The 27,512-nt window shown below is 44.7% G+C and overlaps 3 protein-coding genes across 4 annotated transcripts; 2 read left to right on the forward strand and 1 right to left on the reverse strand.

The window, feature by feature from the left end:
- Nucleotides 1-674: 674 nt before the first annotated feature.
- Nucleotides 675-6,488, forward strand: ears2 (glutamyl-tRNA synthetase 2, mitochondrial). The gene is made up of 10 exons (XM_079999892.1): nucleotides 675-1,095; nucleotides 1,673-1,828; nucleotides 1,954-2,143; nucleotides 2,254-2,404; nucleotides 2,940-3,261; nucleotides 3,693-3,801; nucleotides 4,369-4,522; nucleotides 4,622-4,752; nucleotides 4,835-4,970; nucleotides 5,476-6,488. The coding sequence occupies exons 1-10, from the start codon at nucleotides 855-857 to the stop codon at nucleotides 5,605-5,607; spliced, it is 1,722 nt and encodes a 573-aa protein (XP_079856018.1). The 5' UTR covers nucleotides 675-854; the 3' UTR covers nucleotides 5,608-6,488.
- Nucleotides 6,489-6,972: 484 nt separating this feature from the next.
- On the forward strand, nucleotides 6,973-16,741 carry LOC307229807 (ADP-ribosylation factor-binding protein GGA2-like). Of its 2 annotated transcripts, none has more exons than XM_079999889.1 (16): nucleotides 6,973-7,164; nucleotides 7,995-8,079; nucleotides 8,698-8,773; nucleotides 9,261-9,359; nucleotides 10,068-10,191; nucleotides 10,320-10,420; nucleotides 10,502-10,582; nucleotides 11,791-11,928; nucleotides 12,033-12,234; nucleotides 12,632-12,832; nucleotides 14,211-14,284; nucleotides 14,403-14,509; nucleotides 14,610-14,752; nucleotides 14,947-15,116; nucleotides 15,505-15,615; nucleotides 15,936-16,741. In XM_079999889.1, exons 1-16 carry the CDS (start codon nucleotides 7,122-7,124, stop codon nucleotides 16,044-16,046), a joined length of 1,866 nt encoding a protein of 621 aa, XP_079856015.1. In that variant the 5' UTR covers nucleotides 6,973-7,121; the 3' UTR covers nucleotides 16,047-16,741. The 2 variants fall into 2 exon arrangements, with proteins under 2 accessions (XP_079856015.1, XP_079856016.1); XM_079999890.1 differs by having other exon boundaries at nucleotides 12,033-12,183.
- A 1,877-nt stretch (nucleotides 16,742-18,618) lies between these two features.
- LOC307229426 (3',5'-cyclic-AMP phosphodiesterase 4C-like) lies at nucleotides 18,619-26,966 on the reverse strand (the record flags this gene model as incomplete). The annotated part of the gene is made up of 17 exons (XM_079999426.1): nucleotides 18,619-18,668; nucleotides 20,324-20,948; nucleotides 21,030-21,212; nucleotides 21,384-21,506; nucleotides 21,633-21,787; nucleotides 21,899-21,998; nucleotides 22,644-22,808; nucleotides 22,923-23,021; nucleotides 23,255-23,412; nucleotides 23,527-23,620; nucleotides 23,736-23,898; nucleotides 24,397-24,467; nucleotides 24,586-24,625; nucleotides 24,822-25,004; nucleotides 25,120-25,247; nucleotides 25,378-25,512; nucleotides 26,925-26,966. 17 exons carry the CDS (start codon nucleotides 26,964-26,966, stop codon nucleotides 18,619-18,621), a joined length of 2,514 nt encoding a protein of 837 aa, XP_079855552.1.
- Nucleotides 26,967-27,512: the final 546 nt, after the last annotated feature.

The raw sequence follows: 27,512 nt of genomic DNA on the forward strand, positions 1-27,512 counted from the left end.
TGATCTTTATTATTATTATTATTATTATTATTATTATTAGTAGTAGTAGTAGTAGTAGTAGTAGTAGTATTTGATGCTACAGCAGATATAAAACCAATATATTAACAGTTTTTATTCTAAATGTATTTTTATTATTATTTAAATTATATTTATTATTATCTATTTTTTTTTTAATTATTGTTTTTTTTTTATAATGCTACAGCTGATATAACCCGTTTATTTGTTTTTATTTGGATGATTGTTTTCAATTGGTTTTTTTCTTCATTTTTTTTTTTATGCTACAGCAGACTACAGCAACGTGCGTAATAACAATGAATAACAGTGAACAAGATTTTTATATTCGACTCTTATTTTATTAAAAAAAAAATATATATATATATGTATATTTATTTACTCCTTATATTTGCCTGGTTATTTTATGTTTTTATGCCCACTATGCAGTTGTTGCCTGTCACGCCCCAATCATTTGATTGTACTTGAATGACCTCGTTTTGTACCGTACACCTGACAAATACAACACTTTGACCTTTGAACTTTGAACTTTGAACCTCGAAGCGACTGGCGAGGAGGAAGGCGAATAGCAACCGACAGGACGACCAACAGGGGGCGGTGTATCCCGCCGGGGCGCTTTTCACCTCCCTCTCCTCTGTCAGAAGAAGATATAAAGTCTGTCATTTAGTTCCCCCGTTAGGGACACGCCATGTTGCGTACACAGCAACATGCGCCTTCAAAAATCGACTTTTAAGATAAAATAAAAAATGTAATTAACGCAATTCGGGAGGATTTAAAGCGACACCACGGGGCGACGCTGTGTGCGATCGGAATACACGTCACACGCACGTCGCTCCGGCGCGATGTTGTTCCCAGGGGCAGCTTGTCTGTGGGCGGCTCGGGGATCCAACCTGCTGAAGTCTGGTCGTAAATATCTTCACCTGGGCGGCAAAGCCCCGGGGAGACGCTCCCCGTTAGACGGTGTCGCGCCGGTAGGGAACGCCGATAGCTGGAGGGCGGAGCCCCGAGCCACTGTCACCAAGAACCGATGCTGTTCCTCTGGAAGCCGTGACGTGAGGGTGAGGTTCGCACCCAGTCCCACAGGTAAACAAACACAAGCGTCAACGTGGAAAACGTTAAGATTGTTAAGACGAATAAGATTGTTTTTGGTTTTTTTAATGCCATATTTGAAAAAATTTAATCTGGAAACTTTGTAAGAAACTGCCATCCAAATGTGATTGCATGTGTTATGTATGTAGTCCTCTGTATGTGCTGTTTATTATGTTGGTGAATGTTATAAAGCAGCGTCGCAAATTGGTGTCGGCAAACTGTCGACATGGGTGAACATTCACTCGAAAGAACAGCACCCCCGGATTAAACCATATCCCCTTCAAACTCAAGTCACCAAGCAAACTAAAACAAATCAATCCACCAGAAGAAGGCAGACTGTCGAGAAACTTCTGGTGAAGACGCAGAGTTCTGGGATTTGCAGACAATTCTCATGGATTTCCACTTTACTGTGGCTATCCATACGTGTACAATTGCAGTTGAGAGATTTTAATTTTGCAATTGAATCTTCTATCCAATGAATTCCAATCGTATGGCTATAGCATAATATGATCTAACATTATAGTATATCTGTATATGTAATTCCATAGTATTTCATTTGCGCACCCTGCAGGCTTCTTGCATCTTGGAGGTCTCAGAACTGCTCTTTACAATTACATCTTTGCAAAGAAATACGGAGGCTCCTTCGTCCTGCGACTGGAGGACACTGATCAGAGCAGGCTGGTCCCTGGAGCAGATGAGGCCATAGAGGACATGCTGGAATGGGCCGGTAGGAGACCCTTATCCAGTTGTCTTAAAGACCACTGTGTCAGAAATAATTTCCTAAAGCTATAAGTATGTTATGTTAAATAGTTCACCAGTCAATTGTGTGTGTTTTGATTATTATTTTTCCAGGTATTCCTCCAGATGAGAGTCCACGTCGAGGTGGTCCGGCAGGCCCATACCAACAGTCCCAAAGACTGGACCTGTACAACCAGACGGCTCTTCAGCTTGTGGAAAGTGGTCATGCGTATTACTGCTTTTGCAGCACGCAGAGACTAGAACTTCTCAAGAAAGAAGCGCTGCGCTCTGGACAGACGCCCAGGTATCAACGCATAAACAATCCTCCACCCGGACTCGCCCGGCTCTGAGAAGCTGGATGAGCACATGTAGGTTCCAGTGTTTTTTTGTTGACGGCTTCCGCTCTCCTGCCAGGTACGATAACAGGTGTAGGCATCTGAGGGCCGACCAGGTGCAGGAGAAGATCTCTCAAGGGATTCCATACGTGATCAGGTTCTGTCTAGAATCTGGGGTGGAACCTTTCCAGGACCTGATTTTCGGGTGGAACCATCATGAGGTGGCACAGGTCAGTGTTTGATTTTTGTTTTTTATTTTTTGGTTAAGTTGAAAGGCTGTTTAGATTCAGAAATTTTAGTTGATGATTAATTGCCACACAATTTAATTTTATTTTTATGCCGCTATGCATGTCTCCTTTTGCAGAACAGCTATACAGGATATTGACGTTGAACATCATGACATAAAAATAGGTGCAGTGAGGGGTAGGGACAGTTAATTTGCCTCAACCAACACCTCATTCACATTCTATTTGTTGCGACACTTCTAACATTGATTTAAAATTCCCTTTAACCTTGGATGGAAACATATGGTTGTGATTATCTAATAATTGCTACGCTATCATTTCCAGTTTCATTGGAAGTTATCGATTTAATTCCTTCAAGATGCTTCATCTTATTGCTCTAAAATTTTACTTTCCTCTCTGTAATTCTCTCTGTTAGTAAATCCCTTCATACTCCCGTTTTCATCATTATTACCCCACCCACCCCCCCCTTTATTTATTTATTTATTTATTTATTTATTTATTTATTTATTTATTTTTTCAGGTAGAGGGCGACCCTGTGGTGATAAAGGCAGATGGGTTTCCCACCTATCACCTTGCCAACATCGTCGATGACCACCACATGAGGATAAGCCATGTTCTGCGGGGGTCCGAGTGGCTCATCTCCACCGCCAAACACCTCCTCATGTACCGGGCCCTCGGGTGGGAGCCGCCCACCTTTGGACACCTCCCTCTGCTCATGAACAAAGATGGCAGCAAGCTGTCCAAGAGGCAGGGTGACATCTTCATCCAGAGCTTCCAGAGAGCCGGGGTTCTACCCGAGGCTCTTCTGGACATCACAACCAACTGCGGATCAGGGTTCACCTGTGAGTAGAGAGGAACTGATACTGGTTTCGACTAGCGCGCTCATAACATCCGTAAATAGGGGATGGGTATCGCAGAATATCCCCAACATAAAAATCTCATACAAAGATACAAAGTCAATAAAAGGATATCAAATTGATACACTTTTTTTGAGATATAGTAATGTGTTGGCTGTCTTTTGTGGAGAAACGGCCTCAGTGTGCATTGTTTAGTAGAATAAACGGATTGGATTGGTGCTCTAAATCATCTTTTTCTACTTGACAGACATGATTGTCTGTCATGTTGTAATACTAATTAGCTATTGGTGGAGACAGAATTTTTTTCGTAATTCACCTTTATTGATTCTTAGGAGCTCTGGGTCACGATAGAGTGACAAATATTTGATTGTTTTGTGTGTTATAAAGTCTTACAAAATGCTTCTGTCACTGTGTAGCCAATAGAATGGGGCGAAGGATGGACGAGCTGATTTCTGAGTTTAATCCTTCAAAAATTACAACCCACTCTGCTTTGATAGACCTGGAAAAACTACCAGAGTTCAACAGGTGAGTTAGATCTCTCTCTCTCGCTCGCTCGCTCACTCGCTCTGCCTGCCTGCCTGCCTGACTGCCTCATTCTTTATATCTCTTTCTTTTTCTGGCATATTCTCCCTCTGGTTGCTCATTATCTGACTTCCTCTTTCGGTCTCTTAGTTCTCCTTGCAGTCTCTCTTGTTCTTCATGTCGCCATCCCGCAGCCCTGCCCCCATGTCTGTTTACTTAATGCATTTGTGGTGAAGCAACCCCGTGGATATTTAAGCAGTAGAAACGGTTCAATTGTCAGGTTTTATATGAGGAGAAGTTTCAGCCAAACAATCTGCCAGGTAAAATATGTCTTCTAGTTGTGCAAATTGTTTCGGTACATTTAGTATGATTGTTTTTAAATTATTGTATTATATCAACGTTGACGAAAACCTTTTTATCGAGAGTATTTTTGCATTGTCAGCCACTTTATTTGAGCAATTGTATATCATAAAATTGACTGCTTCCACTTTCACCCTGCCATGAATCACTTTTGCCACGTCAAATGGCTTATGAAATAAAACTTCCATAGCTGTCTATCCCTTGTCCTAGAATCCACCTGCAGCAGCAGATAGAAGACGAGGAACAGTGTCGTTTACTGGTCAAGGATCTGCAGGAACAAATCCAGCGAGCTTACCCAGAAGAGCTTCAGGATAAAGAAGTTCTCCATGAAAATTACATCACTCACATCCTACATCTTCGCAAGGTAAACGGTAAAGCACACATCCTTAAATGCATGTCCTTACCTTTTTTAACAATAAAAACGGTATTTGGGCCGGAGCTGATGTCTATATCTTTCTCTTAGGGCCACGTATGTTCCCTGAAGGAGCTGGTCTCCCCAGGTTACGCATATCTCTGGGTGCGTCCTTCTGTTTCCTACCAGCAGGTGGCAGCACTCACCTCAGAGGCACAGCACATTGTCTCACTCGTGTTAAGGTATGTAATATTAATGGGCAACTTATTTGCCTCTTGCCATCCATGTACTTTTATACATGTATTTGTTTCTCTCTGATTATAGGATGGTTGAAGCGCGAGGTGGAGATCTGTCAGTGGATCTTCTCAGTGGGGATCTCAAGGCTTTGGCCAAGAACACTAAAGCCACAAAGTACAGAGACGTGATGAAGTTGTTACGACTGACTCTCAGCGGTGTACAGGTATCTGGATGAAATATTCTGGATTCATTTTTATAGTGTAGCTACATTTTGTGCATAACTTGTATAGGTTAATTAAGTAAAAAGGCGGGAGAGATGCATTGTCATTATTAAACGCTGTCATTATAGAGTACACGTCTCGAAATTCCTCAATAAAGCTGTAAAATTCTAAGAAGATAGTTACATGCATGTTGTTTTTCCTGCACATAAGCCCTGAGCCATCAATCGTTATTTGCAAAGTTCTAAAATAACCTCTTCCTTGATTTACGAGGAAGAAATTACACCACAGTAACTCCATAACCACAATGACTGCACAGATTTTTTTCAAATCGGAATACAGAAAGAGGAAGTTGTTTCTGATTGCTCCCAAACAATACACATAAGAAGGACTTGTTTTTGTTTGTCTCTGCAGTGATGATGTCTGTTCACTCACTCACTCACTCACTCTAATCCTGTGTCTCTTTTTTTGTTTTGTTTTTTTGTTTTTTTTTCCCTCACCACCCTGCAGCAAGGTCCAAGCGTAGCGGAGATCATGGTTTCTTTGGGACCAACAGAGATCATTCATCGTTTTCAGAACCTACTGCTGCCGTCACAGATGGCGATGAAAAGTTCGGCTCTTGATAGAGCTCTTAAAGAGTGACTTAGTAAAAATATTTGTTTTTTTCGATTCTTTGGTATCAGCGAGACGGGTGAGGGAGTGAGTTGTGTATGGAATTCTCAAAAGAATCATTTAATTCTGTCAAAATTATTTATTTCGGGGGAATGTAAAGTGTAAATCAGTCACATTCAATTTTAATTATGCCAAACGCCTTGACCTTTTTTTTCCCCACATTAATTTAATCCTCAGTCATTGTTTTCTGCTTTGCGAGTCGAAAAGTCTCCCTCTCTTGCCCACTTGCTGAATTTAAACTTGGGGAGCTTGTTGGGCATGCTGTGGGGCTCGAGGCTGTTTGCGAATCAAGAGTCACTGCGTCGAGTCTCAGTTCAGCCTGTGTGCCTGGCTGCGTCCCAAACGAACGGCTCTTTTTCTGGACTGAGTCCGACCCCTGAGAATCACTTAAAGGATTTGTTCTCTACTATCGAATTGTTTGCGAGTCTTGCATCCCAAGTCCCAGACACAAAACATCACCGATGCTTCCTTGCTGAAAATGATACATGTATTTAAGAGCATCTGCAACTTGCAGTATTCGGGTAAGGACACTTAATACTTGAATTTGATGGAAATATTTTATAATAAAGGTGAAAAACCTAACCTGGTATCAGTGTTTCTTCTCCTTCCGTTCTCATCGAGTAATTGTGGAGTCTGAGATGATTTTCTCTTTTCTTGCGGCCTATAAATTATCAAACGGTGATCTAAGAATAGCGACTAACAAAGATGGCCCAGTGCCCCGTCATAAACGCAAAAACAGTCTTTCAGTTTTTATTTTTCATGTAACAACCTCATACTATAAATGTAACCTCGAAAAAGAAGATGATTAATGTCTTGCTTTCCTCTAATGTGTTTCTATTATTCGTTTATTGTTTTTGGTTGTTGTTTTCCTTTTTTTTACTGTTATTATTGTTATTACTTTGTATTTATTATTTTAAGTGGTGCTATGTTTTGTTACATTATTGTTTTAAAGTAAGGGTATATTTTTCACAGTCCTGTGTTTCTCTTCGCTGTTAATGTTGTCTGGCGTTTGTTTAAAAAAAAAAAATATATATATATATATATATATATATATATATGTATATGTGTTCAATAAAATAAAAATCAATCCGTCACCGTCCGCCATCCGCGCTGTGTCCCGGTTCCAACCAGTAGATGGCGCTGCGGAGCCACCGTCTGCAACGCTGACTTAACCTCGTTTTTAAAACGAACCTTCACATTATGACGTGTGTTCGCTTGGAAAAACGGTCTACGCTTAAAAACCAAAAAACAAACACATTCTAGTCTGACGGTGGCTCTTTATAGCGCTGCCAGAGACGTCTTTTTAAAGTTATTTTCATTGTATTATTATTTTTTTTTTTTTAACTTACTTCGGTAATTTTCCCAGAGGCTGTGGTGAAGTTTTAATAGGCCTGCGGACGTGCCGCGCAGCGTGAGAGTCACATGTCGCGGGGCAGGACCGTCCGTCCGAAAGCACGGGGACCGCACCGCGCTACGACCCCGCGATGGCGACCGGTGACAGCGCGGGGACCCTGCTGTCGTGGCTCAGTGAGTAAAGAGGATTCTTATTCCGTCAGTTTTTCAGTCAAATCGGGACTTTTTTTTTTTTTTTTTTTAAACCCTGAACAAAACACCCCGTGGCCCGGCACTGCCTCCGAGCTCCCCCCGAACTTCTTGACATGGGTCGGGACTGCCTTGATCCAGGTCGCCCATTACTCTGTTATAAACTGCTGTAGTTCTGGCTTTCAGTCCAAAACAATGTTTTACGCCATGCTCAGTGTTATTTTAGTTACAGCTCGAAAAACAACTTCATACAGGAAGTGTCACTTTCAGTCGCTCAGATAGGAAGATAGTGCTCCGGATGCAAGTCTTAAAGTGGTAATCCGTAAGTTTATTGTGTTTTTATTTATTTATTTTTCAAGCTGGGGGACTAGTCTCAGCCCCGACGCAGTCATTCAGCGCATTCCCTCTCATGTACGCACTCCTCTATATGTCGTTTCGGTCGTCGGCGACGGGGTCCGCCGCCATCTCCCGGCAAGAAGTGAAAGGCAGCCGCAGTGCACTTGGCAAAGCAGCAGGGCTGGTCGCGGTCAGTGAACTGCGGATATTGATCAACATTCGCGAAGAGAGAGAGGGCGCGCAGTCAGGGTAAACCCCGAAGTTTCCGTTTCAACTCAGTTGTGGAACTTGCAGGGTCATCCGCTTTCAGGCCCGAACAGCGTTATTTTCACTTCACCGTTAGTTTTCGTCCTTCTGTTTATTTTATTCATTTTTGTGTCTGTTTCGTGCAGTTGTCACGTATGCATGTTTTGTTTTGGTTGACCTTTGATTTCGGCCTTGTTTGGCTTCAGCTGGGTCACTTGACGTCTTTATTCCAGACAAGGCCACGGACCCAGAGAACCAGGAGGACCGATGGGACTATATCCAGGCCTTCTACCAACTGGTCAACCAGGAAAAGGATGGGTAGGAGGGACATTAGTACCTGGGTTTACCCATCAACATTTCTTCTTACTGTCGAAATGACCGGCAGTTGCTCAGCTGTAACCACAGTTTCCCACTGGGACCCCCGTCAGGCCAGCATGCGTGCATACTGAGGAACTTTAGTCGCTCAATTTTGTTTTAGTTTCTGGCGATGCATTTACGTTTTACTGCACAAGCAACGATGGAAAAAGTTATTTTCCTGAAACGTTTCATCGTATTTCGTGCTAGACTTGACATTTTCCTCACATTTCACATCCTAGTGCATACCCGTTCAAAATGTAAGTGTTTCTAAGGTGTGTGAATGGCACAGTCAATGATTCCATGGCCACGTTTTTTCAGTCAGTCAGCCCTGTAGCGCTGGCTCGCTGTTCAGTGTTTATTGAAAGTTTATTAATATAACATGTGTCGCGTATCCAAATCGCACCAAATTTGACACCGTCCGTGCGTCCCCGGCGATACACCCGCCGAGTGTGAGGTAGATCGGATAAACGGGCGTCGAGATAATCGAAAGGACGTACAGACAGAGATTTCTGCCGTTATAGTTAGATGGTAATAATCACACAACGAAATGTGACTCATGTGTCCTTACTTCTCTCCCAGCCCGCAGGCTGCCACTCGGCTCCTGGCCCACAAAATCCAGTCCCCCCAGGAGAAAGAAGCTCTGCAGGCTCTGACTGTAAGAGATCTTGAGTGAATTAAACACAAACCAAACTTGAATATTCATTTCGGATTGTACGGGTTTGACAAAACATGCAACCCGCCGCCTTGTTTGAGGTCCACGTGTGGACAAAAGGTATTATTTGATAACCAGCTTTATGATCAGATACATACTGCACCAATATGCCTCTCATAACTGCCTGGACAGGGGTGGCTTTCATAAATGTCTGTTCTTCCCATTCTTTATCACATGGTATAATTGACACAATGGCATGCATTTAGATTAGATAGGAATGTCTTTCCTGTACATGGAAGTTGATTTGCGATGCTCCAATAGAAAGGGGAGTCGAGAGAAGCTTTCCAAGGTTCACGACTCCCGTCATGTGATGCCCATGGATGGTTAACTGGGAGCACTCGGTGTGAAATCTATCTGCGTCTCCTGTGTGTGTCTGCTCGGAGAACAACAACAAAATGGCTGTTCGATTTGCGTTCCTGTCCATTTTCAGGTTCTGGAGGCTTGCATGAACAACTGTGGCAAGAGGTTTCACAGCGAGGCGGCCAAGTTCCGCTTCCTCAACGAGCTCATCAAGGTCCTCATACCAAAAGTCAGTAGGCTTTCTGGTTTAAAAAAAAAAAAAAAAAAAAAAATTAATGTTGTTGAAGGTACAATCAGTGGTCACGTTTGTTGTGTTTACATTGCTTCCTTTTGCGCCAAATGTTAGTTTGCGTTCAGAATCGAAGGACACTCTTAAAGACTTTTATATTTACTTGGAGTACTATGAGTGCCTGTTGGTATATGGTGCTCGCAGTCTCTGTTGTCTTCTCCTTTAAATGGTTAATCTGGTACCTCTGAATGTAAATGCCACACAGGGGATCAAAAGCATCACTTCATCTTCTCCAAAAGGTTTTGAGCACAGAGTTGATTGCTACTCCTGTAAACAAATCCAAATTCTGGTTACACATCAAGGAAACCATCTAAACACTGAGGCCATATAATGTAATTACTGTGTTAGTGAACAATTTTCACACATTTTTTTGAATATTCTAAACACTAAAACCAAGATCTAAAATCTTTTGCTTTGTGAATAAGGTGCACAAAGTTTGTTTTTCTTGCATTTTAGAAAGATGCCACCTCTTTATACAATACAATATTCTATTTTTGCCGTTTTCTTAAAATCCTGCGCCAGAAACAGCGTTGCTTCAAAGCTATTCCTAATATAGAAATGTGGAAAAAAAATCATAGATGACTTAAGAGTCAAACAAAATGTCACATTGTTCATTATTTTATAAATCTGGTGTGTTTGTCTCCACAGTATTTGGGCCAGTGGAGTCCCCAGAAGGTGAAAGAAAGGGTGACAGAGGTGCTGTACAGTTGGACTCTGTGGCTGAAAGATGAAGCAAAGATCCAGGAAGCGTATCGCATGCTCAAGAAACAAGGTGCTGCACAGAAACAGACCACTGCTCCTGCACCATCCACACAGTTCCAAATAGCAGTGGTATACTGTACATCTAATTGAATTTACTCAATAGTCAATCATCTTCATGTGTTTGTATATATATTTTAGGTGTCGTGAAAAAAGATCCCAAATTGCCGGACACAATAGTGATGCCCCCTCCACCTCAGAAAGCAAAAGAATCGGTCTTTGACCAGGAAGGGAAGGCTGAGGTGTGTGTCTCTGTGTGTATGCATTTATTGATGGAGGCATTAAATGAGAAATTGCGTTCTAATTGTGTATTATGCCTTTAGCTACTGGCCAGATTACTGAAAAGCACCCGTCCTGAGGACCTGCAGACTGCCAACAGACTCATTAAAATCACCATCAAAGAAGTAAGGAGCACTGTTTGACTTAAAGGTGACCTATTATGAGCCTACTAACACACAAACTGTGAAATAAGACCACCCATTGCAGTTTTTTGTGAGGTCCCTATTTTCGAAAAACATGTTATTCAACAAGCTGTTCAGATTTGCGCCCCCTCCTACGTCACGTGGGCCCTCATTAGAATGAGAACCGCCCCCCATCTAAGAAACTCCATCCACGGCTTGGGAACTACAGTACCAAGCGCCGCCGGACCAGCTAGCATTGTCAAAACTAAGAGCTAAGCATCTGAACTGCTCTGTTGGCTGCACTGACCAGCACAAATCTTTTAAAAATAAAGAGGACCCACTGTCTATGACCAAACTGCAGACGAGGGAAATGTAAGGCTTATTTATATTTATAGTTTATTTTGCTGTGCACACCTGCCAACCCTGTTTTTCACAGAATTCTCCTGTATTTTATCCTTCTCTCCCGATGTCCTCCCTTTTAAATATTTTCCTGTAACTCTTCCAAAATTAATTTTATTCTGAAATATACTCCATATTTTAACCTTTTAAAAAAAAAAAAAAAAAGATAGTTTGGCGGTAACGTTGATGGTAGGCTGCACCACATTATCCACTGCGGGTTTCTCCAAACAAAATCAGTAAAAACACTGTTTTTATTGCAGGTGTATTTATTTAATTTATATGAATTAAATATATTTTTTGATGTTTCCTAATTGAGTGGTGTCCCCCACGAGCTTGAAGCACATTGCATATTTAGCATATTTCTCACCTCAAATTTGTTTAGAAACGGAATTTGGTGGACTGATAATGTTGGGAGGAAGGTGAAAGATTGCGTACTTCATACAACGGAACCCTACTACTCATGCTCAAACCTCATTGGCTCACAGAACTGCAGCAAACAGTTGCGGAGCGGGGTGTGGGGAGCAGCAGCTCATTTGCATTTAAAGCGGCGCACACACTGAAACAGAGCTTCGGGAACAGGAGGGGTTTTTGAGACATGTTAGAATGGCTACAGTGCATAATCTGAGTGGTCATTTTAGGCAAAAAACTTCAAAGACATCTTTTGGGGACCGCAGACCTATATTAACTTGTTGAAAAGAAGCGTAATATGGCTCCTTTAATGTGGAGGCTAATGACCTTGATTCTTGTGTGCATGTGTTGAACACATATGTGTTCACACTTCTATTGTGTCTGTCTGTCTGTCTGTCTGTCAGGAGCAGGAGAAGGCAGAGAGAGCGTCTAAGCGTGTTTCTACTCTAGAGGAGGTGGAGAGCAGCACCAGGCAGCTCAGAGAAGTCCTCGACCAAAGCAGAAGTGCAGGAACCCCGTCCCAGCACAGTAAGGACCTGAAGGTATCATTGACGTGTTGTTTTTTCGTGAATATATCCTAAAATACATATTTTAAAAAGATAGATATTGTATGCGGCCATTAGAGGTTTCCCCCCCTCCCCTCCAGGCTCTGTATGAGCGCTGCGATAGGCTCAGGCCAAGCTTGTTCCGCCTCGCCAGCGACACCACGGATGACGATTCGGCGCTGGCTCAGATCCTGGCGGCTAACGATGAACTTACGCTGGCGGTTAACGCTTACAAAGACAGGATGGGGAGAAGTGAGTGTAACGGAGGAGAAGGCGGAGAACGGAGTGGAGAAGAAGTCAATGGTGAGCCCGCAAGATGACTCATGCGCTGCTCTGCTTTACTCTGGTCACTTCGATATAAAAGTTGCTTTTTGATCATTGGGAGGCGACGCAAGTGATTGGCATCGGAATCTTTAGAATCTTACCAAAGCAGTGGTCTGAACTTTTCTTTCGACACTGGATCTATTTGAAAAAGGTACTGGTGACGCAAATCACTTTGGTTGACTCCCGATGATCTTAATATAAGGTTTAAGTAAAAAAAAAAATAATACAGTAGTTTTCCTTTAAGATTACGTGGAAAAAGAATGAACAAGATAGATTGTTTTGTTTTGCTTGGCACGGTAGTGTTCTGCTTTTGTTCCCCGAGTTAGTGTGTTTGATCCGCCCCGTGTTGTTGTGTTGTGTTGTGTTGTTGTTTCAGCACCCACTAGTCCCAGAGAGATTAAGAGTTATCGCCTCATCGACCTGTCAGAGCTGGACTCTCCTCACACACGCAGACGAGCCGTCTCACCCCCTCCCTTCGCTCTCTCTCCCTCACCCCTCTCTTCTCCCGCTACCCCCAGCTCCTCCCCTCTTTTTTCGCGCTCTCATTCAGTAGGTGACCACGAGCTCATCGACCTAGGTAAGCCCAAAATACTTAAAAAAATATATATATTTTTTTTTTTATTTCACTTTTTGTGTATTTTGTCGTATAAGCTTCCTGTTCTTTCTTTATCTGTTGTCCTCTCATGGCCTGTTTCCTGATAAACATGCACAGTCATAAAAGCAAAAATTTAATTAAATAATTTTTATTGAAAATAATTGTAAATCATGGATGGCCTTCACTTTAATGGCTGGCCAATATTATTTGCCCAAACTAGGATATAAGAAAGCTAAGATATCAGAGCCTTGTACATAGTTGGTTGGCTCAAAGTTGCTGTTGAGGTTTTTTTTTACATTTTCATCAAAAAACGTATTTAGTGGTTTATTAATATATACCGATCAGCCACAAGATTAAAACCACCACTTATATTGTGTAGCTCCCTTTATGCTGCCAAAACAGCTCTGACCCGTGGAGGCATGGACTCCACAAGACCTCTGAAGGTGTCCTGTGGTATCTGGCACCAAGACGTTAGCAGCAGATCCTTTAAGTCCTGGAAGTTGCAAGGTGGTTCCTCCATGGATCGGGCTTGTTGTTCCAACACGTCCCACAGATGCTCCATTGGATCAGACCCTAACCCAGCCCATCCACATGAAGTAGATGAAAACATGATTCATCAGACCAGGCCACCTTCTTCCAATGCTCCATGGTCCAGTTCTGACATGTCCATTGTAGGTGCTTTTGGTGGTGGACAGGGGTCAGCATGGACACTATGACTGGTCTGCAGCTACACAGCCCCATACACAGCAAGCTGTGATGCACTGTGTGTTCTGACACCTTTCTATCATAGCAGCATTAACTTTTTCACCAATTTGTGCTACGGTAGCTCTTCTGTGGAATCGAACCAGACGGGCTAGACTTCACTCCCCATGCGCATCAATGAGTCATGGGCGCCCATGACCCTGTCCCCTGTTCACCGGTTGTCCTTCCTTGGACCTCTTCTGGCTCTGACCCAGTCGTCTAGCCATCACAATTTGGTCCTTGTCAAAGTGGCTCAGATCCTTACGCTTGTCCATTTTTCCTGCTTTCAACACACAAAGTTTGAGCAATTGATATGGATGGATGTACACAAAATGACAAACTGCTTTCTAAATATATATATATTTTTGGATACGGGAAGTTTATCCAATAACGCAACTCCTAACCTTTCAACCACCCTACCTTTTTTTCGAGCTAGTAATCGATGGAGGCACATTGGCATCACAACGCACCCATTCTACCCGCACTTTATATTAAGTACACTACAAGGATAGTGAAGCCCTTGATGGCTGGGGAAGCAGGCGTGCAGGGAAACATGAACCAGGCATAAGACACAGTAAAGCGTTAAGACCTGTTATAATCTTACCATCTGTGTTGACAGGGTGTGATATTCCGGTCTCAAAACCGAGTCAGAACCAGGAGACTCAGAAGACCTACTGTGAGGAACTAATCCTGGTGAGACTTGGGGTCAGAAGTGAAGGAATTTTGTTTTAAAGGGGGAGTTCAATACATCATCGGGTTATTTATTTATTTATTTATTGATTTATTTTAATTTTTTTGACAAATGTCTCAGCTCAGTGGCGGACTCCAAATGAATGATGATGGTCTGTGTGGAAGGAGCGATCATTTGCTATGTGGCTATGGAGAGGACACTGCAGCCTTGAATGGCAGAGACACCTGGTAAGAATTGGAAGAATTTAGGCAACCCGGTGTGACTTGGTCTTGGCTTCAGTTTCGACACTGTGTTGTCCAACACTGATTCTGTCTTTCTTCCTACTAGGACTTTCCCCCAAAATCAACTCACCACAGGGTCCCAGCAGCAGCCTGCACAAGTTCTTGTGCCCCCGGTCAAATTGCAGGGGAGCTTTTTTCCCCAACAATCATTAACCGACATCTACGTCCCTGTGGAGACGATAAGGCCCAGTACGTGTACTTTGTTTGAAATGTATTAAAGTAAAGCTCTTGCCTTGCACAGTGTTTTATCCACAGCCATGCTCAGGATGATAGTTTCAAACCATAGGCAGAGTAGCCACTCACTGATCACTGTTAGTCATGGCATACAAGTCACTTTGGCATCAGGCTTTTGAAACGATGGCCGTCCTCTTTGTCTCCGGCAGGTCAGCTGGAGCCCATCACGGTATACGACCAAGACGGGGTACATGTCTCCCTCCATTTTGCCAAAGACGCTCCAGCAGGACACCCCGACGTTGCTGTGGTGGTGCTGTCGATGGTGAACACCTCCTCGGTTTATGTGAAAGACTTCCTGTTTCAGACTGCCGTTCCCAAGGTAACGAACCCAAGTCACAATATGATTTAAAAACTTATCGGCAAATGATTAAATCTATTAAGTCTGGATGAATCTGTACAAGAGTGCTATGATGAAGGTGTTTTGGAAAACGAGTGGTATGTTTGATTGACCAGCTCAGTGAGATGCCATTTAATATGTAACGTATAATGTGTGTATAAGAATTCCAGCCTACACTTCATCGTTTGAGTCACAACGAATAATTATCATTTAATTAGTGGAAGAGAGTTTGTAACTGCTGTGCTCATTAGACCCAGCATTTACATATTAAAAATATGATCCGTATCAGGGCCCTGACTTTCTTGGGAAATGTTCCCTATTCAAGAATCAGTTTCATGGTTAATCCTCCACCTCCAAACCTTTCCTTCAGACGATGTTGGTGAAGCTCCAGCCTTCTTCCGCGACACAGCTTCCTCCCTACAACCCTCTACTCCCTCCGGCCGCCATCTCTCAGGTCCTGCTTCTGGCGAACCCCCACAAGGTGAGTCGGGGCATACTCAGCTGCAATACGTGAAACTATTACCCATCACACACTTTGCCCATGGCTCCCTAATTGAGAATGAATTGAAATAATTGCATATAAACAATGTGAACATGTGAATGGCGTCATTATATTATTATGCAAAATACTGTGTAAGCATACCAATGACCTCTCAATTATTGTCAATGTCAGAGTAAACTAGAACAATGAAGATGTGTTTAAGAAACTATTATCCACTATTATTAGCCCTCTCTTACTCCCTAATCTCTCACAGGGCCGTGTCATTGTTTTCATTGAGTTTGTTCCACTCTTTTCTACAGAGTAAAGTGCGTCTCCGCTACAAGCTCACCCTGCTCCATGGAGACCAGCAGCTGAGTGAGACGGGAGACATCGAGAATTTCCCTGACTGGGGCTCGCTGGTGGGCTTCTAAAAAAAACTCCTGCCGAATTCCATGAGGTTTGCTTTACAGATCCTTCACTGATAAGAGTCACTGTGGGGCCTCGTCCGCACGGCGTGGTTTACACTTAAAAATCTAGATTCCGAATCTACGAACAATGTGTGAACGTGGTCAAATAAACGGCACTGTTGTTCTTTGTGGTTTTTACAGTCACTGCCTGTTGTTTACATAATTTTATATTTGAGCCTGTGTTTGGCAGCCTGCTTACTTCCTGTGTGAGTTCACATCCTGCTATGCTGATCTCAAGGAGTGTGTTTGTGGTATACGAGTCTTATTGTCAGAGCAGCGAGATACTAAAGTGTGTTTTTGTATTTAGTTTGGGTTTGGCTTTGCCTGCGGTATGTGTGTGGTATGCTTGTCTTTTTTAACAGGGGGGGACTCCCTCCGTTGTTGTCTGTGATGAGCAGGACTCAACTGTACGACTTTATGTTACAGATTTTTGTGGTTTGCTATAAAAATCACCCGTGAACTGGATCAGATTCTAAAAAGCAGTGATCCCAAGACCGTAAACCTATTTGTGATTGGGGCATTGGTCCAGGAATGTGATCCAACCTGAGTACCTGCTTTCTACATTAAGAAAAAATTCATAAAAACCGTACATAACCAGTCATTATTATATAACATTGGAGCATTGTCTGCCTGGTTCTGCTTGATGCCGCTGTCCTGTTTCTTTGTGGTTTGAATAAATGTAAAAAAGCTGTTTGTTAACACATGCCTTGCATCGATTAATTTGATCCAGATCAGCATTTCCTTTCCATCACTATCACCACCCGCACAGTACAACTATGGAGAGATTAGGACTCTTGTCATCTAAAAATACCCATGCGTGCGTTCATCTGAAGTAACTTGAATTGTAATGATCTCTTCCTCGTCCCCTGTGGCATGCATTTGAAGAGAAACACTCTTTTCACGCACTCTTTTATCGTGGATGGAGACAAATTAAGGTGTCGTGGAGAGGCCTGCAGGCCACCAAATCTAGACCTGAAGATATACATAAATGGCGTAATGGTGATTTGAAATGAGTAATTTCATTGACCAATCATATTTATTGTATGACATCAGATTAAAATACACATTTTATATATACATCATATGTAACAGGGGTGTCAGATAAAGTGCCAAATACAGTTTTTACAAAAAAATAAATAAATAGATAATATGGTAATGGTGGAAGACCATCACACCCCTTACCCTGGTCCCACAGTACATTGCTTTGTGAACAAATAGAAAGCTGATTGAAAGGAAGTGGTGAGTTGTTCGGTGTCAATCATGGGAAAAGTTTTCATCCTGGAATCAAAATGAAAACGGGGAGCTTAGCTGTGAACCTATTATGTTTATCGTGTAGAGCTGGGCGATATATCAATGTAAGATCAGTCACATATTACTAGACTAGATACCATGTGGGTTTTTTTTTGATATTGTAAAATAGCTTAAAAAGTAATCCCCCTGGTCTCCACATAGGGCGGCCAGGCATCCATCTTTATGTTGTACTGCAGCATTTCCGTCCCTCGCCCTGCGTCCCACATACGGAGAGGACGTCCCACATTTTGATTGACTCTAGTTTTCAAAAGTCAAACCACCGTAGGGCAGACGCTTTTCCAAAAATCTGGCTTTCATCCAATGGCTGTGAAGAAAGCAGGGAAGGCTGTCATCACAGGGCTGCGTTGGACAGATTGACATCATCAGGTCACCGTCTTTGCATCTTTGCTAGAATTGCGACTAAATCAAACTGACTATGCAGCGGAATATGATGGAAACTACCAAAAAGAAAAAGGAAATGCAGCTACAACCAAGACCGGGAAACAACCTATAACTGGGTGAATCTGGTGGAAGGAGATCCTCAAAGAGTTTTTTTTTTGCTAAATTTGCCAGAGTTTTAAAATTTCGCACGGAAGGGAATACGACGTGACGCCATACAGTACACGTGGCTCACAAAGGGTTAAGCAGAGAGATGTTAGGAGCTCAGGGGAAGAATAGAAATGTTTATTTTTTTTAAGTTAGAGATTATATCAAACATTTTCGACTGACCCTCAGCACTGGTAACTCATCCCACACAAACAAACTCTTTGTCCCACCTTCGGTTTGGTGGCATCGCCACCGCTGCCTAACACCAACATATCAGACTGAACAGCGAATGACTCTCGACTCCCCGATCATATCCACGTGACTGATTAACTCTCAATTTATTTATTTATTTTGTCGCAGTCGAAGGTTAATGTTAAAAATGATATATTTATTTTGAGAGACATTCTCTGCAATATCATCCACCCTTTGTTTAGATTAAATATTGTATGAAAGACATTGAAGTATTGTGGGAAAGTTGGTGTAATATGGGTTTTTTTGTCAGTATCGCCCTGCTCTACTGTGGTGAGGCTGTATTTATGGTTGGGGTTCCAGCTTGAGCCGGTGGTGACACTTTCAAGTTCAAGTTTTGCTGCAGATGCTTACGACTGGAGGAAAAAACAGCCCTAATGTTACTGACATCCCAGTCCCAGCGCAGGTTGTTTCACACGTCGTGACATGACACGATCCAGCATGGCGTCCTTTACCTGCTCCTAGACCAGGGGCTACCGGTGCATCTGGAACTCAGCAGTTCTGCTCTCAAGAGGAGAGCGCGAATAAGAAATGGTTCTCGACAACTTTTTTTTGCTATTTTTTTTCTTTACATTTCCAACAAAAATGGAAGAATAGTTAGTATCCATTTCACAGCAGTTTCAAGTTCAAGATAAACAGAAAGAAACTTTGTGTGTGTGTGTGTGTGTGTGTGTGTGTGTGTGTGTGTGTGTGTGTGTGTGTGTGTGTGTGTGTGTGTGTGTGTGTGTGTGTGTGTGTGTGTGTGTGTGTGTGTGTGTGTGTGTGTGTGTGTGTGTGTGCGCGCGCGCGCGTCTCACTCAAACTGACAGTTATAGTCCATGACATCGGGAGAGGTCTTTGCATGCACCTGATACAGTGCTTCAGTTTTTAGACCCAAGGGTGCTACAAAAGTTTGATAAAATGGCTTCCTCTCGAACCCTCGTCCCCAAATGGCAGTGATGGATGTATCGATGCTGGGTGATGAAGACCGTGTGGCTGTGTGACAGTTCACTTGGAAAACGCTTTTTTTTTGTTTTTTTGTTTTTGTTTCAAATCCATCGGTAACAGTCCGGACGTCCAGCCAGGCAGATGCATAAGCTTCAGCGACAGCATTTGGACGGATTTCAAATACTGTCAAGCTTTAGTTTTGGTGTTAAATGTTTTTTTTTTTTTTTTTCTTTTTTTGTCTCTTCCCAAGTGTTTCTCTGTGAGCTGCAAAGTCGGGTGTTTGGGTGTTTTTAAGACATCTAGAGCCGGTCACACAATGACCTTCCCGCCAGAGTGCGTTGTCGTACAGCCGTGGAAAGGCTGTGCCACAGGACATGCCGTCTGGCAGGAGAGTGGAGGCGGATTCCTTCCTTCCTTTTTTTTTTTTTTTTTTTTCTTCTTCATCAACCGTTCTACGGTCTACACGTCACACAGAGGTCTGCTGTGCCTGTCGTGGCGTCTCTCTTTCTGTGCTCTCTCCGTTCTCTCCTACTCTTGTATTTCCATTTCTGTGAGCCCCCACAACCTTTTTTCCTTTCCATGGTTTTCATGTTTTCTGTCCCATTGCTTCATGATTCGTGTTTCTACAGTCAGCTAACTGTCCTCTTGTCCTTCTTCCCCTGCCTCCCCTTCTTCTACCTCCCCTGCCTCCCCTTCTTCTACCTCCTCTGCCTCCCCTTCTTCTACCTCCCCTGCCCCCCCTTCTTCTACCTCCTCTGCCTCCTCTTCTTCTACCTCCCCTGCCTCCCCTTCTTCTACCTCCCCTGCCTCCCCTTCTTCTACCTCCTCTGCCTCCCCTTCTTCTACCTCCCCTGCCCCCCCTTCTTCTACCTCCTCTGCCTCCCCTTCTTCTACCTCCTCTGCCTCCCCTTCTTCTACCTCCCCTGCCTCCCCTTCTTCTACCTCCCCTGCCTCCCCTTCTTCTACCTCCTCTGCCTCCCCTTCTTCTACCTCCCCTGCCTCCCCTTCTTCTACTTCCTCCTTTCCTTGATCCTCCTCTTCATTTGGCTGCTCGTCTTCCTCCCCTCCCTCCTCCTTTTCTCCCTCCTCTGCTTCTCCTCCCTCCTCTGGCACATCCTCTTCCTCTTCTGCCTCAACAGTTTCTCCATTGTCCCCCTCTCTTGCCTCCATTTCTGCATTCTCTTCCTCCCCTCCCTTCCCATGTTCCCCATCCTCCTCCTCCTCCTCACCTCCTCCCTCCTCCTTCTCACCCTTTGTTTCCTCTGATGTCTCCTCTCCCTGTTCAGCGCCGACTTCCTCCCCATCCACCTCTTCATCGACCTGCCCTTCCTCATTCGCCTCCTCCTCATTTTCACCATTGTCTGTACTTTGGCCCAAATCCTCCTGTCCCGCTCTCCGATCCTCTCCGTCGACTCCATCCACCGCGTCCCGCTCTTCTTCCTTCGCCGCGTCGCCCCACTCCTCCTCTTCCCCGCTTCCCGCCTCCTCCTCCGCGACGCCGTTCTGCTCTCCGTTGTGATTCTCCTCGTCTTGGCTCTCCTCCGCCTCCAGCTGCGCTTCACTCATAGAGCCGTCATCATGGTTCGTGCCGTTGCTCCCTCGCTTGTGCCTGCCCTCCAAGTCGTTGCCCAGGTGGTTGTGGTTGTTGTGTTCCAGGTCTTCCAGGGTGAGTTCAAACTGGAATCGGTCGTGCTGCAGGTGTCTGTCCGGCGGCGGGGAGGGCGACTGGGGCATGGTGCTCTGGTACCACTCCCTGTTCTCCTCCAGAGTGTCCAGAAGCTCCTGGGCGTCGGGGTGCACCAGGTCGGCCCACGTCTCCCATAAGGGGTGGACGATGTAGTCGATGAAACCCACCTGAAGAAGATGACATGGGGGCGATGAGTGAAGCTTATTGGCTGATAGTGGCTGATATTTGCGTAGAAGACAGAGTGGTACCTGACTCTTCTCCACTGAGGCGGTGTGTTTATCACACATGGCACTGATCTCCATCCCGTGCTCCCTCTCCTTGTCGCCCTGTCGGAAGAACTCCTCCATGATCCGCTCTGTCCACTGCCTGTATATTGGCAGAGGCTTGGTGGGGTTGCTCAGGTCTGCACAATGCACCATGTTCCTCAGCACCTACACACACACACACACACACACACACACACACACACACACACACACACACACAGATATGTATAGGTATTTCAGGTGCACATACAGTATATGTATATAATTAGGTACACAAGTACACTGTTATTCAAAATAGGAGCATGCACGCCCAATGTACATATAGAAACCCAGTACCTGAATGCGTTCTGTATAGTGGTCCAGTAGCAGAACACCCGAGCTGGTCACCTTCTTGGTCTCCACCATCGTCTTCAGATCAGACATCAAGGTCATGTGCTTGGACATGTCGGTGGCCAAGACCTTACGAGAGAGAAAGGAGAATGAAATCTGTAAAATTGGTGTTTTCCCTCTGTGCCCATGTACACCTTAATGTCATAGCTAGCAATGGTATGACTGGTGCTGCACGTGTTTTAATTGGACTCTGACCATATCGATGACGAGCTTGCGAAGGCTCTGCCGCTGCCGCTTGGTGAGGTTCTGAAAAATGTCACAGTTGTCCTGGTGCAGGAGCTTGAAGCCCACGGCCAGGTGATGGTTCTCTAGGACCGACTCATCGTTATACATCAGGGCCAGCTCTGAGTCTGAACAGAGGGGGAAGTGATCAGCCATCACAACCAGCCAAGTAGGTCAATGGTCGAGACGGATCCATCAAGATCAATTCGAGATGTTTTTTTTTCCCCATGTGCACTCACTGGTGTTGATAAGGAACTGGTTGGAAACCCCAGGGTGGTCGACATCATGAATGGCTGCTGCAAACAGAGCCGCCAGGATCTCCAGATCAGTGAACACAGCCTGAGACCCATGAGAGGAATACCAATTAGTACACCGGGGACTTTAGGACACCTTATACATGGAAATGGGAACCTTTTTCCTGTTTAGGCCAGATTGATAATTACATATGATACCGGGCCGTAGGCTACTATGAGCTAGCACGTTAATTACAAAGACATGTGCATTGTTCCATCAGAGCTGGTTGGGTCATTTGAATGACAAGGACAATTAAGAAAAATGGCTGTTTGTATGTGTTCCAAGGTAGGGTTTTATTTTTTTTATTGTAAGTAAGATATGACTGACAACCTCAAAACACTAGAAAAATAAAACTGCTCTATCAGATCTACGTAACCCTAACCCCAGAAGGCTGTTTGGAATAGAATGGACCAGAGGTTCCCATCCCTTTCTCCTCTGAGATTCTATAATATTGTAGTTAAATTCAGTTTTATAAAGATGTGTATGTTTAAATTGAACAATGCATGTGTTCTCTATTTATTATGGGCCCAATCAACTTTTACATGAGCGACACATTTATAAAAAATGAGCAAATGGCTTGCCAAGGCTTGCCAGAAGAGGGAGCCCCAAGTGATAGACCTTCATAACAGCAAATGCGGAACCATTTCTCTGTGTGTGTTTGCCTTGTTGTGTCTGAATATGGTGACGTACATCAAGTGCAGGCGTAGAGAGGAGGACGTGCGTAGACTGTGTGACATCGGCAGCGTGGAGGCTGTTGTGGTACGCTACATTTCCATGGTAATGGTCCTCCAGGGTCATAACATAGGTCACAAAGGTGTCAACTGGGATTCGGAATGTCTTCAACAGCTCTCGTTCCTGAAACGGGAGAGGGTGAGCCCGAACTTTTAACCACATGTCTTGTGGAACAAATTCATACATACATACTTAGAATCTCAGGGAAAAAGACAATGGTGCCTTTTTTTGGGTTACCTGAAAGATGGTGTACATGATGCAGCTGAGAGGTCTGTTGCTGGAGAACTCTGCGACTCTGAAGATGTTAAAACACCACTTATCCAAGTCATCCAATTCCTGGTTTCGCGCACACATGCATGCGCACACACACACACACGCATGCACACACACACACACACACACACACACACACACACACACACACACACACACACACACACACACACACACACACACACACACACACACAAGGTGAATATGTTTATTGCTATTTTGGGTAGGGGTTATTTTTAGGACATTATGAAAAGAAACTGACAAGCAAACAAACAAACAAAGACACATACGCACACCTTGGCAAGCTCATCCTCCTGGTCAGTGTTGACTCCAAAGCGTGGCATCGAAGTGCTGGAGAGGCTGGAGCTGTGAGACAGCTTCCTCACCCCGCTGATGTGACTCATGGGCTTGTCCTTCAGAGTAGGAGATGGTATCTCCACCTCGTTCTGTTTGTCTGGAGATTGACAGCAGCAGACACGCGTAAGATGGGGGGTTTTCATACAGCGCCGGCTGGGCAAAGGCATGGAGGTTCGATATGGACGGCAGTAACCTTTCCAGGTCAACTCACCCAAGAAGGTGCTTGAGATGTACTCTGAAACCTGGTTGCCGGAGCGACTCATCTCTGACAAGTGGGACAGCTCTCTGTTCAGCATCCTCTTGAACTGTAGCACAAAATCAAATTTTGCTATGTTTTATAACACGAATAATCTATTGTCATCTCGCTTCATACCTCTGTGTTGGGTGGTGGCAGTTATGGCTCAGGGAGGGTGTGCGTACCTTGTTGGAAGCCATGTCGCTGACGGAGCGGTGGGTCTGAATGGTCTCCAGCTGGTCCAGGCACCAGTCCAGCTCCTCCAGCGTGTCCAGCGCTAGCTGCTGGTACTGCTGCTCAGACAGCGTTGCTCTGGGACCCGGACAAACTCCACCCAGGGGGGACCTTCTATTGACATGACTCTAGTTAGATGACCATGCACTTTTTAAGCTGTATGGTGATATTACATAGTTAGACCTTGAAGTAACAAGGGCTCCAACTCGCTGCAGGTTACGGTAAACTAGGAACACAATAGAAAGACGAAAGAGTACACTGAGACAATTACTCAAGTACACAATAGCCCATTGTCTCTTTTTTTTAATGAAGTCAAGTAAACATAGCCATAAATAGAACATATCATAAAAATATAAATCATAAAAAAAATCTGCAGATTGGTTGCTTTGATTTTGGGGTCATAAGCACACAGTGTTACACCATTGCCAATGTTACACTCTTCAAAATTAACTAAAAACCACACACCACCAACAAAGAAACTTCGTTGCAGACGGCCGTATCTCCGATTGCGTGTGACTCAACGACTTTCCTTTCTTTTGCTCAAAAAAAATGACTTGCATGTTCTGACATAGACTGTAAAGTAATATGTGGGAACAGTAAAGTGGCACTGACTTGATTGTGGGCGTGGAAACATTGGCAAGAAGTGTGAAGTTGCTCCGCACTGATCGTAGACTGGCCAGTACCTGGGTGACGATTATACAAAATTATATAAAAAATATAAATATATATATATATATATATATATATATATCACTTTAAAACACACCTAAACAACATGTTGATCGACAAGATATGACTCACTTGAGCAAAAGGGGTGACAATGAAGTCCTCTGCTGTGTGCCTGAGCCAGGGATGGACAGGAATAGAGGATAACAAAACCATTTAAACAGTGCATGTTTGAAGACACATGTTAACGTTCAAGTCTCTGCGCTTCCCCACTCTCTCTCTCTCTCTCTCTCTCTCTCTCTCTCTCTCTCTCTCTCTCACACTTTCTCTTTTTCTATTAGTTTTCCTCTTTCCTCTGCCTTGTGTCTCACCCCTCGCTGGCCAGGGAGGAGTTGCGTGAGACGGTCTTGGGGGACATGTCATAGTCTGAGTCGGAGCGATAGAGGAAGGACTCCCTCCTCTGGCCCTGGGGTAAGGAGGTGTGCAGGGTGAGGCCTGGGCTCTGCAAGCCCAGCGGGGTGTGACCCGGGGACACGCCGTTTTCCACCTCATAGCTGAAACAAGAGGACGAGAGGAGGGCGAGAGGCTATTTTTAGGGGAGCGGGATGTACGTTTGCATCTGCGTAAACACAGAACCGCAAATGTTCCTTAGTTTGCCCGGGTGTCTACCTGTCGGCGTCTGCCTGCGTGATGGAGATGCGCGGTGGGATGCGAAGAGGGAGGGTGGTGGGACGCGACATGTTGCTCAGGACCTCTGGGGAGCGCGTCCGGTCTCGGGGGCGGAGCCAGCAGGGAACCTGTCGTGGGGGTCAGAGGTCGCAGGTCAAGCTAGAGGCGCGGAGCTCGAGCCGGGCTAAACTCTTAGGGCGGATAGGCAAATGCCGACTAGGGGCGGACGCTCTCGCTCCATCCCCCACGTCTCAGCACCTGGAGGCTGGATGACAGTCTCCTGCTTCTCCCTCTGCGCAGCTCCGTCCCCAGTGTGGCCCCAGACGTGTAGGAGCGGCTGTAGCGAGACGACTCTGCCTTCTCCCCTCCACATGTCACGTTCGTCTCATTACCCTGACAGACAAAACGCAGCACACAGGTGGAGGAGGAAAAACAATCTTGGTGTAATTAATCGATAACATAGTGTTGTGTTTCTACTGTTACGTATGGAGGAGTGAATATTCAAGCATTTTGGGATGTAAACTGTGGCCACACTGTGCTTTGGATGGTTGTGGGAAGTATTTTCAATTCAGCTGATTTCAATTCTGAGGTGAAATTATTATAAAATAACTTGTACTGAACCATACTAAAAAAAAATTAAAAAAAATTAAAAATCTACCAGTAGCTTAACTGGTGAGTGCCGTTACATCACTGGAAGTTTCACAGCTCAGAGCCTGAGCTGTGAATATCGAGATTCAGTTGAGACATTAAAACGTAGAACCATGTGTATGGATACATTCCTTGTACCTGTTTGTTTATTGTGTGTGTGTGTGTGTGTGTGTGTGTGTGTGTGTGTGTGTGTGTGTGTGTGTGTGTGTGTGTGTGTGTGTGTGTGTGTGTGTGTGTGTGTGTGTGTGTGTGTGTGTGTGTGTGTGTGTTTCTCTGTGTCTGTGTCTGTGTGTTGGTGTCCAGGCTCACATATGTGTGGGAATAGGCGTGTGTGTGTGTGGGAGTGTGTGTCTGTCTGGGCTCAGGCCTCTACAGACTGAGCTCTTAGAGGCTGATCTGCACTGCAGTACCGTAGCAACAAAACACTGGGGGAATGGCAGCAGTTGCTAGGCAACAGTGCCGTGTTGCTTCCATGCTGCGTTTGATGTCGTCCAGACCCAGATGTGGGGAGATGCTCAAATCCAGGCACACATATACAGTACATACACACACACACACACACACACACACACACACACACACACACACAAATTGAAGGGCACACACTCAGCATAATCAATAATAAAACACTCGAGTAATGGCTCTATTTATGTCTTTCAGCCAAAGCTGTTAGACATAAAAGAGGAATCTGGAAGTGGATCGCTGTGCCCGAGGAAGCCAAGAATTTACCCTTGACTAGGACTCTCTGACAGAAAAGACTGACCGAGTGCTTCACATTCTCAAGGCAGGGATATAATACAGTTCAGTAACGAGTGCTGCCTGGTGCCTACAGATCCGCAGGAAAATAATAAAAGGAGCTGATTATGAGATGTGTCACGGTCGGCTATCGTCACAGAACACACACACACACACACACACACACACACACACACACGCACACACACACACACACACGCACACACACACACGCACTTACATAAACTTGCAGTCTTCTTCTCCTAACCTGCACTAATTTTGACGACGTGAGACCCGCCAAACTGCCACTGAAGTTGGAATTCACTCACAGCTAAAATCCTCTTCTCGTGTGTGTGTGTGTGTGTGTGTGTGTGTGTTTGTTTTTTGTTTTTTTGATTGTTTGTTTGCGTTCTGCATCTCACCTCTTCTCCAGTCACCGACAGCACACTGCGGCTCTTCTTCATCCTGATTGGCTCGTTCTGGGCCCCGGGGCGGAGCGTTCCAGAACCCAGGCAGCAGAGCAGGTGGAGAGCCAGGACCGGAGGTCAACTGTCACTGCAAGGTCAAACCGGGGTCATAGCCGGCCCCCATCTGATCTGACTCAGCCGCTTTCCACGCACTCAGTCCGCCGCGTGTTTAGATTGGCCTGGGCGGCGAGTGGTCCCGCCGAAGACGCTCGTACCGTATCGATGTAGTCCTCGGTAGCTTGAAGTTCAGGGTTAGCAAATTTTTTTTATGATCTGTCGGGATTCATACATTGAAGAAAATACGGAAAGTCTCCCTCCGCCTTAGACGATTTTTTTCCACCACCTGCTGGGCAAAGTGTTGCGACGCCCATTCACTTTCCGTCTTACTTTGGCGAGGCCAGACAGGGGTTGGTACCAGTCAAAGGTCATGGCGCCAGCAGCCAGCAACGCAGGACGCCAACCTCTTCTCGAGGTTTCTGATCCAGTCATCCAACTCCAGGGGCTTCCCAGCGAAACCGCCCCCCGTCAGCGCCCCCCACGGAC

Source organism: Zeus faber (genome assembly GCF_960531495.2).
Source record: "Zeus faber genome assembly, chromosome: 4".
NCBI classification, from domain to species: Eukaryota; Metazoa; Chordata; class Actinopteri; order Zeiformes; family Zeidae; genus Zeus; species Zeus faber.